The 13,048-nt window shown below is 36.2% G+C and overlaps 1 protein-coding gene across 1 annotated transcript in view; it reads right to left on the minus strand.

Moving 5' to 3' along the window:
- UNC13C (unc-13 homolog C) overlaps positions 1-13,048 on the minus strand; it is a 903,686-nt gene that overhangs the window by 479,927 nt on the left and 410,711 nt on the right. The window contains exon 15 of the mRNA XM_007935152.2: positions 7,406-7,495. Coding sequence (XP_007933343.1) covers positions 7,406-7,495 — 90 coding nt within the window. The remainder of the gene's footprint in view (positions 1-7,405; positions 7,496-13,048) is intronic.

The following is a 13,048-nucleotide window of genomic DNA, read 5'->3' on the forward strand; positions in this document are numbered from 1 at the left end:
ACATATCCAAAGTAAAATAAGGTTACAATATTGTAAACAGGGAACCAGAAATATCAATTAGCAAGTGAGGACAACTACAAACCAAAAAGAGAGAAAATACTATGTAGTTACAGAACTTCTAAATGGTGAGAAAGTCAAGGGTGGTGCAAAATAGAATGGACTGTTATAAACTCATGGAGAAAATTATAAATCACAGGGTAATCCCAAAGAAAAATGTTAAAGCTTCACATCACAATAAAAAAGAGGAAAAGCACAAATATTCAGCAAATGCTAAAACACCAGCAACAAAGGAAATGATAACATGATTCATAAACATAATGAGCTCAGCACAGAAAATATAGAACAAAGAAAGTAGGGACACCATGAAAGAAACCACATAACAAAATGACAGCAACCAATTCATATTAGTTGATAATTACACTGAAAGTTAATAGATTGAATGTACCACTCAAAGAGATGGAGAGTTGCAGATTGGATAAGAAAACAAAACCCATCAATATGCTGTCTACAAGAGACACACCTTAGAGACAAAAACAGAAATAGACTAAAAATCAAAGGTTGGAAAAAGATATATCAAGAAAATGGCAACCGCAAAAAAGCAGGAGTGGCTATATTAATTTCTGATCAAACTGACTTTAAGACAAAAACCACCATATGAGACAAGGAAGGACATTATATAATGACTAAAGGATCAGTTGAAAAAGATTTAACTATAGTAAATATCTACGGACCCAATGAAAGATCCCCAAAATACATAAATATGACTTTAAAAGAGCTGAAAAGGCAAATGAAATGATTCCACAGTCACATTAAGAGACTTTAATTCACCACTTTCAATGAAAGATAGAACTAAGAAGAAACTCAACAAAATGCAAAAGAGCTAAACAATACAATCCACCAACTTGACCATATAGACATCTACAGAGCACTTCACTCACAACAGCACAATATAAATTCTTTTCCAGTGCACATGGAACATTCTCCATGATAGACTATATGTTAGGCCATAAAGCAAGCCTTAACAAGTTTAAAAACATTGAAATACTGCAAAGCATCTTCTCAGATCACAATGCTATCAAATTAGAAATCAACAATAGGAAGATCGATGGAAAAAGAGTAAACACATGGAAACTGAACAATACCCTCCTTAAGAAAGAGTAAGAGAAGAAATAAAATTGAAATTCAAAACTAAGACTAAGAGAAGAAATAAAATTGAAATTCAAAAATTCCTTGAATCTAATGAGAAAGAAAACACAACATACCAAAATCTTTGAGACACAGCAAAAGCAGTGATCAGAGGCCAATTTATAGCAATAAATGCAGATATCAAAAAAGAAGAAAGAGCCCAACTCAACACTTTAGATCAAGATCTCCAACAATTAGAAAAACAACATCAAGAAAAGCCTAAAGTAACCACAAGAAAGGAAATAATAAAGATTCAAGCAGAAACCAATGAAACAGAAAATACAAAGACAATAGGAAAAAAAAAAAAAAAATCAACAAGACCAGAAGTTGGTTTTTTGAAAAGATCAATAAAATTGAAAAACCACTGCCAAATTTAACAAAGGCAAAGAGGGAGAAAATAAAAATAACATGAACGGGAAACGAAATGGATGACAATAAAACAGAACCAACGGAAATAAAAAGGATAATATCAGGATACTATGAAGAACTTTGGGAGCTCGGGTGGCATAGTGCCTAAGGCATATGACTTAAACAGAAGGCTGGCAGTACAAACCCACCAGCCACTACTCAGAAGGAAGGTTGGCCAATCTACTTCCATAGTGATACTGCCTCAGAAACCCAAGGAGGGGTCGCTATGAGTTGGATCTGATTTGATGGCAGTGAGTTTGGTTTTCCTTTATGAAGAACTGTACTCCAACAATATTGAAAATCTGGAAGAAATGGACAGATATCTAGAAACACATCACTTACCCAAACTAACACAGACTGATGTGGAAAAGTTGAACAGATCCATAACAAAAGAAGAAATTGAACAAGTCATCAAAAAATTACCAACTAAACAAGTCCTGGCCCAGACGGTTTCACTGGAGAATTCTACCAAACATTCAGAGAAGAAATGACAGCAATCCTACTCAGACTATTCCAAAACATACAAAAGGATGGAATCCTCCTGAATTCATTTTATAAACAAGTATAAACTTGATACCAAAACCAGGCAAAAGACATAACTCAAAAGAAAAACTGCAGACCATACCCCTCATGAATATAGATGCAAAAATCTTCAACGAAATCCTAGCCAATATACTCCAACAACAAATCAAGAAAATTACCGACCAAGTGGGGTTCATATCAGGTATACAAGGATGGTTCAACATTAGAAAAACAATCAACGTCATCCACCACAAAATAAAACAAAGAAAAAGAACCATAGGATCATATCAATTGATGCAGAAAAGGCATTTGATAAAATCCAACACCTATTCCTGATCAAAACTCTCAGCAAAATAAGAATAGATGGGATATTCTTCAACATAATAAAGGGCATCTATGGAAAACCAACAGCCAACATTATACTCAATGGAGAGAGACTGAAACCATTCCATTTGCAAACAGGAAACAAATAAGGATGCTTCTATCATCACTTCTATTCAACATTTTAGTGGTAGTCCTAGAGAGGGCCACAGGCAAGAAAGGAAAATCAAAGGCATCCAAATTGGTAAGGAAGAAGTCAAACTATTCCTATTTGCTGAAGACATGATCGTATACCTAGAAAACATGAGAGACTCAGTCAAAAATCTACTGGGACTAATTGAGAGATTTAGCATCATGGCAGGATACAAGATTGACATCCAAAATTCTGTTGGATTCCTCTGCACCAACAAAGAGATTGCTGAAAAAGAAATCCGGAAATCAATACCATTTACAATGTTGTTGTTGTTGTTATGTGCCATTGAGTCGACCCGACTCATAGCGACCCCTCCTTGGGTTTCTGAGGCAGTATCACTACAGAAGTAGATTGCCCAACATTAACATTTACAATAGCTAACAAAAAAATAAAATACTTGGGAATAAATCTTACCAGGGACACAAAAGACCTGTACAAAGACAACTATAAAAAACTACTTCAAGAAACCATAAAAGATCTACATAAATGGAAGAACATCCCATGCTCATAGGCAGGAAGAGTGAACGTTGTGAAAATGTCAATACTACCCAAAGCAATCTATACATTCAATGCAATCCCAATCCAGACCCCATCAACATTTTTTAAGGATATGGAAAAACCAATATACTAACTTTATAAGGAAAGAGACCTTGGATAAGCAAAGCACTATTGAAGAACAACAACAAAGTAGGAGGTCTCACATGGCCAGATCTCAAAACCTACTATGCAGTCACAGTAGTCAAACTGCCTGATATTGGTATAATGACAGACACATAGACCAGTGGAATAGAATTGAGAACTCAGAAATAGATCCATTGGCCTATGGTCAGCTGATCTTCAATAAAGGGCCAAAATCCATCAAATGGGGAAGAGAATGTTTGTTTAATAAATGGTGCTGAAAAAAACTGGAGATCCATTTGCAGAAAAATGAAACAAGATCTATACCTCACACCATACACAAAAACTAACTGCAGATGGATCAAAGACTTAAATGTGAAACCTAAAACTATAGAGTTCCTAAAGGAAAAACTAGGGGCAAACTTAGGGGCCCTAATATAAGGGATCAATAGAATATGAAGCATAACCCAAAATACACAAACAACAGAAGAGAAACTAGATGAATGGGACCTTCTAAAAACTGAAGTTCTATGTGCTTCCAAAGACTTCTCCAGAAGAATCAAAAGAGAACCTACAGATTGGGAAAAAATATTTGACAATGACACACCTGACAAGGGACTTAACTCTAGAATTTATAGAAAACTCCAACACCTCAACAACTCAAATAATCCAATTAAAAAATGGGCAAAAGACAAGAATAGACACTTCACCAAGTAGGATATTTATGTGGCCAACAAATATATGAAGAAATGCTCATGATCATTAGCCATTAGAGAGATGCAAATCAAAACAATGAGATACCATCTTGCTCCAGTACTAGTAGCAAACTTCAACAAGACAGAAAATAACAAATGTTGGTGAGGATGCGGAGAGATTGGGAATCTCATACACTGGTGGTGGGACTGTCAAATGGTACAACCACTGTGGAAAGCAGTATGGCAATTCCTTAAAAAGTTGGAATTAGAAATACCATTTGACCCAGCCATTCCATTACTAGGTATATATTCTGAAGAAGTGAGAGCCATGAGAAGAACTGACATATGCACACCCATGTTCATTGCAGCACTATTTACATTAACCAAAAGATGGAAACAACCTAGGTGTCCATCAACAGAAGAATGGATAACCAAACTATGGTACATACACACTATGGAATACTATACAACCCTAAAGAATGACCCAGAATCTGCAAAACACCATGTAACATGGATGAACTTGGAGGACATTAGAGTAAGTGAAATAAGTCAATCACAGAAGGACAAATATTGTATTGGTCTGTTATTATAAAAGTCAAGGAAAGGTTTAGATATGAAAGGACATTTCCTTTGTTGGTTACCAGGGGTGGGAGTGGAGGGGAGGGAACAGTTATATAGATAGAGATAAGTAGTGATTTGGGTGAAGAGAAGGGCAATGTACCAAATGTGAGTGATCAACATAGTGGCATTGAAGAGGAAGACATAGAGAGGTAACATGGGAGGTACAGACAACAGAGATGAACTCTTTTGCACATACAGTACTGCATTATTAGTGAAGGCAAACATGGGTATATGGGTGAATAGATGGGTGGACAGGCTGAACTATTAGGTATGTCTCTGAAGCAGGGAGTGTACCCAAGACCATGTACAGGGTTGGCAGATAATATTTCTACAAGGGTATTTGTATGTTCTCTAAGAATTCCCAGGTGTATAGTAGAGCTGACAAGGTTGTAGTCACTTCTTGGTCACAGCCAGCTACCCAGAGGGAGCAAGTAGTTGAACCTGTGGGCTCAAGACCATAGTTGCAGGAGACATCAAGGTCAATTGGCGTAACAAACTACAAAAAACATTGTTCCACCTCCTACTTTGGTGAGTAGCAACTGGGATCTCAAAAGCTTGCAAGCTGCCGTCTAGATGCAACGATGGGTCTCTCCTCATCCAGAGCAAAGAAGAATGAAGAAAACCCAAAATTCACGGAAACAATTAGTCCTAGCAACTGGTACACCATAGTCTCTATATGACTATGAGACCAGAAGAATAGATGGTGCCCAGCTACCACTCAGAGGGGCAACTATGTAGGAGATCCTGGATAGAGAGGGAGAACAATGTGGAACAAAAACTCAAAATCATTTGGAGAACAAATAAAAATAAAAAAGTACAGACTAGGTTTGCAGGTCTGATAGAGCCTGGTGAAACCACTGAGACTATGGCCCCTAGCTTCCCTTCAGGTCTGGAATTGAACGCACACCTGTGGCTTCCAGCCAAACAAAACACAGGCATATGAGCTGAACATTTACCTTAAGTAGATACACTCCTTGGAGAGATCATGGGAGAAAGAAGGGCTATTCATGCACAGGGAGACAGCTCAGGGGGCAGGATGGAGGGATGGACACAGGGAAGAGGTAACTATGCGGAGACAGTGGGAGGGGAGCTGTTGCATTGGGATAAATTGTAGTTAATATGATGAGACAAAGTGTATGTGAACTGCTGTATGGTAAGTGAATTAGCTCTGTAAACTTTCACCCAAATCACAATTCAATCAATCAATCAATCAATCTACTTTAATTGAACTTTGTAGAATCTAAATGATATTCAATATATAATAGGATTTTGTTTTCTGCCTCTCATAGTACCATTTTAAGTGCCTATCATAAACACTTGCATTAGCAGCCCTGACAATATCTGCCTGGGCATATATTTGATCACTTAATTATTAGAATTGGCTGTTATCTACCAAGGAGCTCTAGTGGAGTAGTGCCTAAGGCATTTGACTGCTAACTAGAAGGCTGCCAGTTCAAACCCACCAGCCACTCCTTAGAAAGAAGGTTGGGAGCTCTGGTAGCATAGTGGCTAAGACACTTGCCTGCTAACCAGATGGCTGGCGGTTCAAACCCACCAGCCACTCCTCGGAAGGAAGGTTGGGCAATCCTACTTCTGTAGTGATACTGCCTTGGAAACCCAAGGAGGGGTCACTGTGAGTCGGGTTTGACTCGACGGCACATAACAACAACAACAAATCATAAACAAAAGAAAAGAAAACAAAAAACTCTTGGACAACTGCAAAAAAATTATCCCTAATTTCTTTTCTGTCCAAGAATTTTATCAATAAGCAGTGAGTGTACCAGGAAAAAAAAAAATCCCATAACGTGGTAAGTGGTTTAAGCGTTTACCTAATCAGTTATCTGAGTTTTCACACTAGCCAAGATTATGATTGATAAGACCTTATTATTAAAGCAGAGGATATATAGCTCAAAAGAAATGCCTGGAGAGTTTGGTAGATTACATACTGTGGTCCAGTCAGATCCAACTCATAGTGACCGCTCCGTGGGTTTCCGAGGAGGTATCACTATGGAAGTAGATTGCCCAACCTTCTTTCTAAGGAGTGGCTGGTGGGTCTGAACTGACAGCCTTCTAGTTAGCAGTCAAATGCCTTAGGCACTACTCCACGAGAGCTCCTTGGTAGATAACAGCCAATTCTAATAATCAATTAAGTGATCAAATATATGCCCAGGCAGATATTGTCAGGGCTGCCAATGCAAGTGGCTACAACTGGGAAAATTACACACAAGAAAAACATGGTTAGAATACATAGCAAAATTGGGCAACCTTAAGTCACCTTAAATTACTCTCTTAAGATGAAAATGCCTGCATTATGTTTGAGTTAACCTAAAGTAAGAATGTTGTTGTTGTTGTTATGTGCCGTCGAGTCAAACCCGACTCATAGCGACCCCTCCTTGGGTTTCCGAGGCAGTATCACTACGGAAGTAGGATTGCCCAACCTTCCTTCCGAGGAGTGGCTGGTGGGTTTGAACCGCCAGCCGTCTGGTTAGCAGGCAAGTGTCTTAGCCACTATGCTACCAGAGCTCCCAAAGTAAGAACAGTGTTCCATTTTCATTTAATACTTTTCAGGATTTTTTTTTTAAAGAGTCATGTCCACTTAAATTTTCCAGAGAGTTCTGTTTAGATAAATTTAATTTTAAACTAAATTTGAGCCAAATGTATCATATAATCCCTTCTTCAAACCAACATATATTGGAAGATTTGTTTAGCTCAGGGAAAGGCAGCATAACTCAACCACTGGGATTGAACAGTAATGATCAAGAGGAGGATAAAACAAGAATTTTCCAGGGGATAAATGTGTTCTACATCTTATCAAGACAGTAACAGAAAAAAAATGTGATACCTTCATCCTAAAAAAAGTGATGCTTGTTAACAGGTCAACGGTTGATTTCAGATCTTGCAGTCTTTCAGCACTGCTGGCAGGAAAATTTTCCTGGTTAATGAGGAAACAGAAAATATTTAGGGTAAAGTTATCAAGCAATTAAACCAATAAACCAGTTTTCTGTAAAAGAAAAGTACAAAGCAAATGCACAAAATTTACAAAATATTCCTTTTTTGTTGTTAGTTGATGTTGATTCTGACTCATGGTGACCTCACAAGCAAAGAGTAGAAACTGCTTGATATGATTTTCTTAGCTGTAAGCTTTCAGAAACATATCTCCAGGCCTGTCTTTGAGATGTCTCTGGGTGGGTTTGGACTGGCAACCTTTCTGCTAGTGGTCAAACACATAACCATTTGTGCCACCCAGAGACTCAAAATATATCTAAATCATTCTTATAATATTTTTATCAGCAAATAACTTGGAAATATTATCTTCTTAGTCTCAGAAAGCTGTGTCTTCTATATATCCTTACAATGCAATAAAAACACACAAAACAATATGATTCTCACCACCATTGAGTCAATTCTGACTCACAGTGGGTTTCCAAGGCTGTAAATCTTTACAGAAGCAGACCTCCCAGTTTTTGTCTGTAGAGTGGCTAGATTTGAACCAGTGACCTTTTGGTTAGTTTCTAAAATCCTTAACCACTGCACCACTGTTGTTGTTGTTGTTATGTGCTGTCGAATAGCGACCCCTCCTTGGGTTGTTGAGGCAGTATCACTACGGAAGGAGATTGCCCTATCTTCCTTCCGAGGAGCGGCGGGTGGGTTTGAACCGCCAGCCTTCTGGTTAGCAGTTCAGTGCCTTAGGCACTATGCTACCAGAACTCCCACTACACCACCAGAGCCCCATAAAATGCAATAAAAATGTACAAAACAGTATCATTAATTCCAGATTATTAGGTTATTGTTCACTGTTCATAAAATACTTTTAAGTAAGAAGTTCAGTGTATGTATGATAACATATTTGCAAATTTCTAAAGCTGGGTATTTTTTTTTTTTCCCTCAAAATTATTTAAAGAATTTCTAAATGTGCTACATCTACTTTTAGTCACAAAGAAACTTTTACAAGTTAAAAATTAAGGTTTCACTTGTTAGTCTGTCCCTGAAGTAGTTTTTTTTAATCAGTTGGATTAGTAGCACATGCCATTAAAAAAATAGAGATCTTCAAAAATTTTTAAGCAAAAATAATTATAAAAATGTTTGAACTAACAAACAATGTTAAGGTGAGCAATATCTCATATTAATACTCTGATTGGCTTTCTGAAGAGCCATGTAGAAAATCCTAGCTAACTTCTAGGCATCCATGAACTCAAACAGATTTGGGAAGCCTAAATCATGGAAAATAAGGTAGCCAGCTTGTCCCAAAACATCTTTTTCAATGCCTAGGCATGGTTATTTTCTTCTCATAATGTTCTTCTCATAATGTACAAGATCTAACATTAAACTTTAATCTGACAAATTTGGTATTATAGTTTTCAAAAGGCCTCTACCATTTTTTTTTCTCATTTAATGCACCCATGTAAACAACATGTCCAAGCATATAACACATATAGTATGCATAGGAAACTAATGCCTGAGAGAGTTGAGTCATTTGAAAAAAAAAATAAAAATAGCATAAAAATATCAAAATTCTACAAAACATCTTCTCAGATCACAATGCTGTAAAATTAGAAGTCAACAACAGGAAAACCAAGGGGAAAAAATTGAATACATGGAAACTGAGTAACATTCTGCTCAAGAACCACTGGGTAATGGAAAAAGTAGGTGAGAAAAAAAAAATCCTAGAAACAAATGAGAATGTTACCACAACATATCAAAACCTCTGGGACACAGAGAAAGAAGTACTTGGAATGCACACATTGAAAAAGAAGAAAGAATCAAAATCAACACTTTAACCTAACAACTCCAACAATTAGAACATGAGTAACAAAGAAGCCTCTGATCTCCAGAAGAAAGGAAATAATAAACATCAGGCTAGAAGCTGATTCTTCAGAAAGATTAACAAAATCTACAAACCACTGGCAAATTTAACTAAGGAAAAGAAAGAGAGGATACAAGTAACATGAATAACAAATGAAATGGGTGACGTCACAATAGAACCAACCAAACTAAAAAGGATAATAACAGAATACTATGAAGAACTGTACTCCAATAAATCCATAAACCCAGAAGGACTGGACAAATTCCTAGAAACTCAAGATCTACCTGAAATGTCACAGACTGAGGTCAAATATTTGAAAAGATCCATAACAAAGGAAGAAATTGAATAGGTCTTATATATTTAAAAAAAAAAAAAAAAAACTCCCCACAAGCGCAGATGGCTTCACTGGAGAATTCTATCAAATGTTCAAAGAAAGGTGACAGGTGACACTTACATTAAGCTTTTCCAGAATATAGAAAACTATGGCATACTCCCAAATATATTCTATGAAACAAGCATAACCCTAATATCAAAATCAGGCAAAGACATCAATAAAAGGGAAAACTATAGACTAATATCTCTTATGAATATTGATGCAAAAATCTTCAACAAAATCCCAGCCAACAGAATGCAACACTGTACCAAAAAAATAAAAAAATAAAAAAATGCACCATGACCAAGTGGGATTCATACCAGATACACAAGGATGGTTCAACATTAGAAAAACAATAAATGCAATCAACTGCATAATTAAAACACAGGAAAAGAACTACATGATTATATCAATTGATCAGAGAAGTCATTTGATGAAATTCAACACCCATTCCTGATAAAAACTCTTAAATAGGAAGAGAAGGGAAATTCCTCAACATAATAAAAGGCATGTATGCAAAACCAACAACATTACTGTCAATGAAGAGAAACTCAGAGCACTTCCCTTGTGAACGGGAACCAGGCAAGGATGCCCTCTATCACGACTTCTATTAAACATTGTACTGAAGTCCTAGCCAGGGCAATAAACCAAGAAAAAAGAAAAGACACCCAAATTGGCAAGGAAGAAGTAAAACTATTGCTATCTGCAGACAACATAATCCTATACATAGAAAACTTGAGAGACTCAACCAGAGAACTACCGGAACTAATTGAAAGGTTTAGTAAAGTGGCAGAATACAAGATTAACATGCAAAATTCAGTTAGATTCCTCTACACTAGAGAGAGATTTCTGAAAAAGAATAAGGAAAACAGTACCACTACAATAGCTACCAAGAAGATAAAATATTTAGGAATAAATCTTACCAGGGACACAAATAGAATTATACAAGAAAACTACAAAACACTACAAGAGACCTACATAAATGGAAGAATATCCCATTTATGTAAAATAAATGGAATACTGAAAGAAGACTGAACATTGTAAAAACGTCAAAACTACCCAAAGCACTCTATACATTCAGTGCAATCCTAATCCAAATTCCACCAACATTCCTTAAGGACATGGAAAAATCATTCACTAATTTTACATGGAAAGGGAAGAGAGCATGGATAAGCAAAGCACTACTGAAGAAGGAAAACAAAGTAGGAGGTTTCAAACCCCTTGATCTCAAAACCTACTATACAGCCATAGTAGTCTAAACAGCCAGGTACTGGTCCAACGATAGACACATAGACCAATGGAACAGAATTGAGAGCCAAGAAATAGATCCAGCCATCTGTGGACAGCTGATTTTTGACATGGCCAAAATCCATTCAACAGGAAGAGAAAGGCTCTACAACCAGTGATGCTGGGAAAACTGGATATCCATTTGTAGAAAAATGATATAAGATCCATACCTGAAACCATATACAAAAAAAAAAAAAAGAACTGAAGATGAATCAAAGACCAAAATGTAAAACCCAAAACTATAAAGTTCATCAAAGATTAAATAGGAGCAAACAATAGGGTCTTAATTTATAGTATAAATAGACTATCAAATACACAAACAGCAAAAGAGAAACTAGATGACTGGGATCTTCTAAAAACCAACTTTATGTACATCAAAAGGCTTCTCCAAAAGAGTAAAAAGAGAACTTACAAATCCAGGGAAAAAGTATTTAGCAATGACAAATCTAACAAGGGACTTACCTATATATAATGTATAGAAAAAACTTCAACATCTCAACACGAAAATAACAAGCAATCCAATTCAAAAATGGGGAAAGGACATGAACTGACACTTCACCAAAGAAGATATTCAGGCATCCAACACATGAAGAAATGCTCTTGATCACTATACATTAGAGAATGCAAATCAAAACAATGAGATAGCATCTCACCTCAGCAATACTAGCAAACTTCAACAAGACAAAAAACAACAAATGCTGGTGAGGGTGTGAGAGACTGGAACTCTCATATACTGCTGGTGGGAATGTAAAATGGTACAACCCCTGTGGAAAACTGTATCATGCTTCCTTAAAAAGTTGGAAATAGAAATACTGTTTGACCCAGCAACCTCATTATTAAGAATATATCCTAAATATGTGAGACTCAGGACACCAACAAAGGCATGTACACCCATGTTCATTGCAGCACTACTTACTATAGCAAAGAGATGGAAATTACCCAAATGTCCATATCAATGGATGACTGGATAATTATGATATGATCAACGATGGTACACACACACAATGGAATACTATGCAACATTAAAGAATAATAAAGAGTGAGCAAACTACCTTGTAACATGGATGAACTTAGAGATCATTATACTGAGTAAAATAGTCAATAACAGAAGGACAAATACTGTATGAGTCCATTATTGTAAAAAGTCAAGGAAAGGTTTATAGAGGGAAGAAAGTGTTCTTTGTTGCTTACTAAGGATGGAAGAGGAGGAGAAGGGAGGGAAAATTGATTTATAATTAAGAGACAAGTTTGATATGAGTGAAGGTTTTTTTAAAAAAATAATAAAATACAAAAAAGAAATAAGATCAGTCATTAGTTGATAGTTTTTGAAGCTAGGTATACACACATGGGCGTTCATTGTACCAGTCTTTGTTTCTGTTTGATACTTTTTATAATACATTTTTGTAGTAATAAAAAAAAGTAAAAGTCCTTTGGACTGGAATAAAACAAAATATACAGTTCACATATTATTTGCACAAAAATATGGTAATACGAAATTAAGATATCTATTTTTAAAAAATGGAGTTGCCATTCAGTTGGAAACTCCATATGTGTCAGAGTAGGACTATGTGCCATAAGGTTGTTAACAGTTGATTCTTCAGATGAAGATTGCCATGTCTTTCTTCCTAGGCATCTCTGGGTGAATTCAACTTTCCAGCATTTCAATTAGCAGCCAAATGCATTAACCACTGCACCATGCAGGGACTGCTATGTATTAAGAAGAGACATTAAATAAACTAAAAATAAATGTAGATAAGGAAAGGTGTTTAGGATAAATTGTTAAAGAATGAAAAATGTAGAAGAGACTATAGATTTTTATAACTAAATTTTTTTTGGTAACCAAGATGTTTCATAACTAAAATTATATGCATGCATTTACATATACACTATATATGAATATATTAGTGCATGTGTGTATGTATATGTTGTTGTTGTTGTTATGTGCCGTCGAGTCGGCCCTGACTCATAGCGACCCCTCCTTGGGTTTCCGAGGCAGTATCACTATGGAAGTAGGATTGCCC

Source organism: Orycteropus afer, unplaced genomic scaffold, assembly GCF_000298275.1.
Source record: "Orycteropus afer afer isolate SDZICR_OR568_19922 unplaced genomic scaffold, OryAfe1.0 scaffold00026, whole genome shotgun sequence".
NCBI lineage: Eukaryota > Metazoa > Chordata > Mammalia > Tubulidentata > Orycteropodidae > Orycteropus > Orycteropus afer.